The 7,651-nt window shown below is 37.1% G+C and overlaps 1 protein-coding gene across 1 annotated transcript in view; it reads left to right on the top strand.

Moving 5' to 3' along the window:
- fam83d (family with sequence similarity 83 member D) overlaps positions 1–7,651 on the top strand; it is an 8,706-nt gene continuing 1,055 nt past the window's right edge. Inside the window, exons 1-4 of the mRNA XM_056468078.1 lie at positions 1–787; positions 2,752–2,919; positions 3,033–3,157; positions 7,295–7,651. The exon at positions 7,295–7,651 is cut by the window's right edge and continues 1,055 nt beyond it. Coding sequence (XP_056324053.1) covers positions 203–787; positions 2,752–2,919; positions 3,033–3,157; positions 7,295–7,651 — 1,235 coding nt within the window. The 5' untranslated portion in view covers positions 1–202. The remainder of the gene's footprint in view (positions 788–2,751; positions 2,920–3,032; positions 3,158–7,294) is intronic.

Genomic DNA, 7,651 nt, shown 5'->3' on the forward strand with positions numbered 1-7,651 from the left:
AGGCCATTGAGTTTCACAACACCGCCGGGCGTGAACATTACAACACGCAGACTGTAAAAAAAAAGCAAAAATCACCCACGCCGCTTTTGTTTGCCTCCAAATTCAAACTCTTGACCAATAGGCGCAGAGCACACTGTCCAATAGCGTTCTTTCTCAGCGGACACGTGACGCCGCAACTCAACTGGCAACAACGTAGCAACCAATGGTCGCTTTCCAGCTGTGGGACGAGTCTTCTGGAAAGTACAGCATACAGGTGTGTGATTTTCATTTTTGGGAACCCTTGTGTGTGTGTGTGACTGAAAAACTTTCAGTCATGGCTCTTTCTCAGTGTCTCGAGGACTCACCAGGCTGGCGCACACCGAGGAAAGAGCAGGACTCGAACCTTAACGAGCTCTACAATGAGAGACACCGCCTGGCTCTGGAGGAGCTGGTGGCCGGGGGAGTGCAGTCCTTCATGGGCTTCCTCCAGAAAGAGAGAATCCCTAACTTTCTGTCCGAAGACGAGATCAGGAGGGTTTCTCGCGCGGCTGTGGTGCCCAAAACAATCTCGATCAACGGTGACGATTCTCATCTGGATCAGTCTGGCACTCTGGACTGCTCATCTGTCACTTATTTCCCGGAGGTCTCTGACATTGAGCCCCCGGTGCTGGAGAACGGCTGGCCGGCGTTCACAGCAGGCTCGTACCGCGGAGTAACGCGAGCGGTCGCCTACTTCCAGCCGAGCTACGGAGAGTGCATTTACAGCTGCAAAGAAGCGGCCAGGAGGATGATCAAAAATGCCAAAGAGGTATTGCTGATATAAAGAAATACAGATATTTCCCCCTTTGGATAGTTTAGCTTAATGATTCTGTTGGTTAATTTATGAGTTGTAATAAATCATCAGTTCTTTCGTGTTGACACTAGTGTTTGGGGAAAGATAATTTAAATTAAGACAATCTATATTAAGCTAAAGACAATCTAAAGTAACTTTTTAGGTATCTAGAGGTGTTACTTAGTTACTTTTTAATTAAAGTAACGTAAAAGTAAGTGTTATGTTATTATAATTTTTTATTAGAGTAAGATAATATATTACTGTTTTTATTATATGCATACTAAATATATTATATGATATGCATACAAAAGCAAATTTTTAGGAATATTTCTTTTTAAAGGTCAAAACTGAGAATAGATCTTTAGTATAATTATCATAGTTCAAACTAAGTATTTGTTGTGCAAAAAATTTGCTACATATTTTCTATTATAAAGCCATGGCTAAAATAAAAGGGATGCGATGCAGGGTTTCTGCAAATCTACAAAAGACAATTAATCCTTTCACAATATAAGGCCTTAAAAACATCTGAAAATCAGAGCAGACAACCTCAAATGCTGTAATGGCATAAAAATTGCATGATTCTTGCAAGATCCTCAGTTATAATAAAAAAATGTCAAATGTCTAAAATACACATTTTACCCCCCCCTAAAAAAATTACAAAGTATTTTTCAAAAATTAAACAAAATAAGCATGAAAAATAATATGAATCATTGAGATTTAAAAAATATTTATACGTCTTAATCCTTAAACTTACACATACTGACTTAAAAAAAGGTTATGTGTGTGTGTGTGTGTGCGCGTGTGTGTGCGTGTGTGTGTGTGCGTGTGTGTGTGTGTGTGTGTGTGTGTGTGCAATCAAAAGGTACAGTACAGGCTTTTCTATGTTCTAGTGTCTGGGAGCAGAGTTATTAACCTTTTTTGTGACTGTAAAGTGAATTTAAAGTCATGAAGTGTTCTAATAGTATTGTATGCTCCTCATATATTTCGATTTAGAGAATATATTGATGTATTGGTTCCCTTCATGCATTACATTTTTATTTCTTGCTTTCTTTAAAAGTCCTAAAAATATAAATTTCACATTTGATTTCCAGTTAGCTATTTTTTTTTTTTTTTTTTTACACATGTGTATTTTCAGTAGCTACATAGTCCAGTTTTCATAGTTCATATTTAATTGGCTTAAAAAACACTAATGAATAGTAACTAGAAACAGATGCTTGTCTTTGTTGGATTCATTTAAAATAATTGGATTAAAAAATAGATGTTAGTAATTTATAAGCAATGTTCAAATGGATTGCCATAATATGACTTAATTAATTTTAATTTAATTTTATTTATTGTTATTAAGTTTGGAAATGATTTTTTTCTCAGATTTCCCAAATTTCAAGAGGATTAAAATAATAAAAATAACCAAGCAAGAGCAGTGGAAAGAATACTGATGATTTGGTGATTATGATGATAAAAATATCTCTCCGTTTCAATGGTATGAATCAAAAGATGAGCCTTTGGGTTTTCATGTGATAGAAGAAATAGTGTGTGGCTTATTCAAAGTAGTTGGATCTGAATCGGCAGTGAGGAATGATAAGAATGTGCTGAAGCGTCGATCACACATGGGTCTGAACCTGGAGGTGCCACAACAGGCTCTTTCAAATGAAGGGCTTTTTTGAGTTGAATGTATCGAGGTTACACCTGCAGGCAGCCTGGATCTGTTCCAGCTTGCATGTGTTTAAAGGCCAAATGTAATAAGAAAGCATCAAGGTGTGTAGCCAGCGGCTGTTCGGTCATGACACTCATACGAATGAGCTTGAACACTGATTGTTTTCCTGGTGCTTAAGCTCTAAGCTGTTAGTTCATTTCCTACAACCAAACTTAAGGGCATACATAGCATTGATAATCATTAAGCGACTGTATTTCTGTTAATCAGAAGTGATTTTTATCCTTAGGTTATCGCCATTGTGACAGACTCTATGACAGACCTGGACATCTTCCATGATTTGCAAGATGCTTGCACACGCCGCAGAGTCCCTGTTTATATTCTTTTAGACCAGTCTTCTGTTGCCTCTTTCTTACAGATGTGCAAAAACCTTTATGTACACTTGGATGAACTGCTGGTATGAGTCTACAGAATTACATTATAACTACATTAATAATGTCATTTATTACATTTTATATATAATTAACTGCACTTTTTATTTTAATCATTTATTTTGTTTGTTTGTTTAAGCAAATGAAAGTACGGACTATAACAGGCTCTACCTACTACATGAGATCAGGTGCTCGGATCACAGGAAAGGTTCATGAGCGTTTTATGCTGATCGATGGGAACAAAGTGGCAACAGGTTCCTACAGGTAACGGGCATCTTTTCCACACATCTTGAAAATCTTCATGGGATAGTTCACCATTAAAAACATGAGTCCTCTGTAATGTCATTCAGATTTTAAAGGGGTATATGCACGCAGACTTTTCATCTCAGCCAGCCAGCCTCAGAGCTTCCGATGAACTTTCCATTATAAAATTGCCATGTTTAAGGTTCGATTTCTTTAAAAATCAGTGATCTTCCCTGCCTGATTGATATATGATATAAAGTGTGTCTCAGACCTGACAAGAAACACTACATTAAATTCCATTTCCCCTGACATGTCTTTAAAATATGAGTTTATTTTAACCCAGTATTTTCAATGGAGTTTCTGCACTCCTAACAATCTTGTTTTATGCTTGAACAACTAAATGAATGCTTAAGTCTATTTAACTGAATGTATTGTAGTTACGTTACAACATCGATGCTGTAAAAGTAACCTAAAGAAATTGAAAACAGTCACATTAAGCTTTCACAGGAAGTTTATCGTTGGCTAAAAAACACTAGCTGTGCATATGTACCTCATTGTGAACAAACACATTGTTTGCACTTTACAAGGTCCCCTATGTTACATAGTGTCAATCAAATTCCTACAAACACAATCAAAATCACACAATTCTTGACAGCAAACCCCATTTTTGTTGCATTAAATAAGTAAATATTAACACACAGATTAGAAAAATATCAAATAAATTGGTGGCTGGGTGATATTTTTACCGTGCAATAATAACTGAAAGGAATTCGTTATTGCATGTTTAGTGCAACAAATGGGCGTGGCTAATTCACTAGAGACTGAGGGAAGTGCTGAAGTAAGACTAGTAACGTAACTGGATCACTTGTACTAACTATTTTGTATTATCTCGCAAATGTGATTACAGAATAACTCCTTGTACCAAATACCTCGGTAAATTAAACTTGCTTAAGTAGAGCTACAGCCTCTGCCAGCTAACAGCATACCCTAGGTCCTAAAGCCTGCCCCGCAACATAACTAATGCACATGGGGGCACTATAAGCCTTAGACGAGGAAAATGAAACTAAAATACACAACATGAAGTAATGTCATAAAGTGCTTAGTCTTTTTTAATAAATTGTTCAGCATATATGAAAATAGGATTGAACTTTTGACTGACAGCAATCATACAGCTTAATGCAGTATCTGCTCTGTTTATCCTTTTTTCAACATGGCTCTCCAAGCAGCTTCCTGTTGGGTCCTAGTAACTGACCAATAAGAAATGGATGCTGTGTAGAGAAAAGATATCGCCATCAGCTCAGATAAAGAGTTTGAAAGTTTTAGAAAAAATAAATAAATATCATGCATCTCTACTATATTTAATGAGGTCCAAATAAAAGAATAAAGGCAAAGTCCTTTTTGGCAAGTATTTAAGTTTATTGACTATAGTAAATACTAGTCATTTTAATTAGTTTTAGAATTAATGTTTTCAAAAACTATATCATAGGCAGAGGAGAAACAATGTGTGTGTGTGTGCGTGCGTGCGTGCGTATGTGTGTGTGGTTTAAATAATAATAATAATAATAATAATAGAAATAATAAAAAATAATATTCTTTATATAAATGTTTGATATTGGCCACACATTAATTTGTTTTTGTTTTATCTGTTTATGTGTGAAGCAGTTTAATAGACACGTAATATTTAATAGGTTTACAGCCTACTTTGTACCTCAATGTTAGGACAGATCCACTTACTGCCACTAACTCGGTTTAGTGCTCTTGTGTGCACAGAATCTAATTTTTCCTGTAATTTAGTCGACTCTTTATTCCACAAGATAAATAAAGTATTAGTCAGTCAACAATTCGAACTGTAGAAATATTTAGTCCAGTTGAATTGAGCAGCCTAACATACTTTAAGATTCCTCCCTTAAAGAAATCTCATACATGCTAAAAAGAGTTTATCACTTTCACTTTTCTTTGACTTCGTCCCTGCTTTTTAATAGTTTTAATTAATTATAAAATATTGTTTGTACAATTGTAATGTCATCTAAACTTAAGAAACCTTCAGGTAATACATGTCAGGTGCTAGGCTGTAGCATTGAATAAATGAAGACATAAGAACAGGTGACTTACAGAATATAATAACAAATGTGTGTGCTGGCTTTATTTATAATGTACATAGAGCGCATGTGGTTGTGAGAGCAGAGAAAGTGCACAGCCACGCACTCATTCAAAGCGATTTCATAATCTTGCATATTGTCAGCAGCTTCGTCATATGCGCACATTTTAGGACTACACAATATCATTATTTTATATACACATAGCCTAGTAGCTGTACAGTTACATCTCTGAATGATGTCCGGAATAAAGCAGTTACTGCTCCTTCTTGTGCACAATGATGAACAATGAAGGTGCAAAGCATCAGGTTGTCTGCTTTGATGACGATGAACATCACTGAGACCCCACCCCCCTCAAAAAAAAAAAAAACATTGGATTTTTGCAAATTACAGGGGTCGCCCCACTGAGCTTGGAAAATACAGAGGAATCACATCCCTGATCATTATCGTGTCTAAAATTTGATTTTGGGTAAAATGCGTGATTGTGAGTTATGCGCATGGCACATATGTACTAACTATACGAGTGCTTGACAACTACAGGAACATATGTGCACTTTAACATCGCCATCTACTGGCCTGGCTTGCATAATACAGCATATTTTGTCATTTTGGTGGATTCACGATAATGGGATCCTGACACCAGTCATGTTTGCAAATCTTTTCTCATTTTTTTTTGTACAATTTATTAGTCCTAATGCACACTTAAAATCAATCCTACACCCTAAAGAATAATCATGTTTTTCAACTTTGCAAAATTTCAAAACTGAAAAGACTAAAACTAATTTAAACTACTATACTACGCTAGACTGATATTACAGTAGCACCAGTTAATTGTGATTTTTTTCAGATTTAATATGAGTCTTTTGTGTCTCCAGAATGTGTCTGTAAAGTTTCAGCTGAAAACACCCATCAGATTTTTTTATTATACCTTTTATTAAATTCCTATTTATACATTTTTTCACTGGTTGGCGGTTTTGGTGTACTGCTTCTTTAAGGCTAGTCCTCCCCGCCCACCGTTTCTACGTGCCTTTCTGCGTGCCTTAATCTCCTCCCTCGGCAGCGTCAGACAACAGACAGACTTAAAGGAAGCAGATCTCATGTAGCGTTTGTGAGAAATACCACAGTAAGAACTTTACCAATGAGTATTTATTGTGCATTTGCATGGCAGGGTCACACAAAGTTCACGCGCGCAAACACACACCGCAGCAGACACACACACACACAGACAGACAGAGCGCCCGTTTAGCTTTGCACTCTTTTTGCACGCAATTGTGACAGGATACAGGTAATTCTCCACTGCTGTATGGATATCTGTTATGTTAATGTACAAAATAAACCTGATTTAACGTCCACAAACCGGGACTGAAGCGTCTTCTTTTTTAATTGTTCTGACACGCGGCTGTGCTGATGAAGAAAGCTAAGCTAAATCGCTGTAATTCATTACACGCATGCTCTGTCTTAAAACATTTTAAACATGTAAAACTCACTCTTGATCACGTTTGATGATGATTGATGATCCTAACGAACTGAACAGACCTTTAATTCCCGGTTGCTTTCCGCACGTCTGGTCTTGTTTATATGATTATACATGTGACTACCGGGACATGTTAATACGTGCAGCTGTCAATCAATTCGGTGGGCGGGGGGACCGCACTCCTACGTAAAGTTGCGGTCGATCTGAAAACTGCTCCAATTAGTCCACTGATTTTATGTTACTAAATTGATAAAAAAGGACTGGGTGTGTTTATATCACCCCAATATGACGGTCTATACACCATACATACACATATGTCTGTCCAAACAGCTTGAAAAGTAGATTTTTCACCATAGGTGCCCTTTAATAATCTAATTAATAAGGTCTATTCTAATAAGATCTTACAGTGAACTGTAACCAAAATATTTTCTTTTTTTCCCTATGGATATGACCTTTCAGTTAATGTAGAATAATGATTAAAAACATTCACTATTAAAATCAAGTTTAACTTTGTAAATGTCAATCAGTCTTTCCTACAGTTCTGTTTCAACCTTTCCTATTTATTTGACCACATTCCTTTATCTACAGGTTCAACTGGACGGATGGCAAACTCAACAGCAGCAACCTTATCGAATTATCTGGCCAGATAACTGAGAAATTCGATGAGGAGTTCCGTATCCTATACGCTCAGTCTCTACCCCTGCCAGTGAACACACGAGCTCCCTCTAGTGCCAGAAATTACAGCTTATATGACCACCTTGTCCTGAAAGCACCTGGAACGCCTCCCTCCTACTTGGCACGGACAACAAAGCCTCAAGCGGAGCGTCTGACGAGCACTCCAGCCAGACTTCAGACCCCAGAGATCCAGCGGATGAATAAAGACGTTGAAGAGCCAGACAGAAAGAGTAACCCAGTTTCTGACTCCTCCACTCTAGGTGAAGACCT

Source organism: Danio aesculapii, chromosome 11 (genome assembly GCF_903798145.1).
Source record: "Danio aesculapii chromosome 11, fDanAes4.1, whole genome shotgun sequence".
NCBI classification, from domain to species: Eukaryota; Metazoa; Chordata; class Actinopteri; order Cypriniformes; family Danionidae; genus Danio; species Danio aesculapii.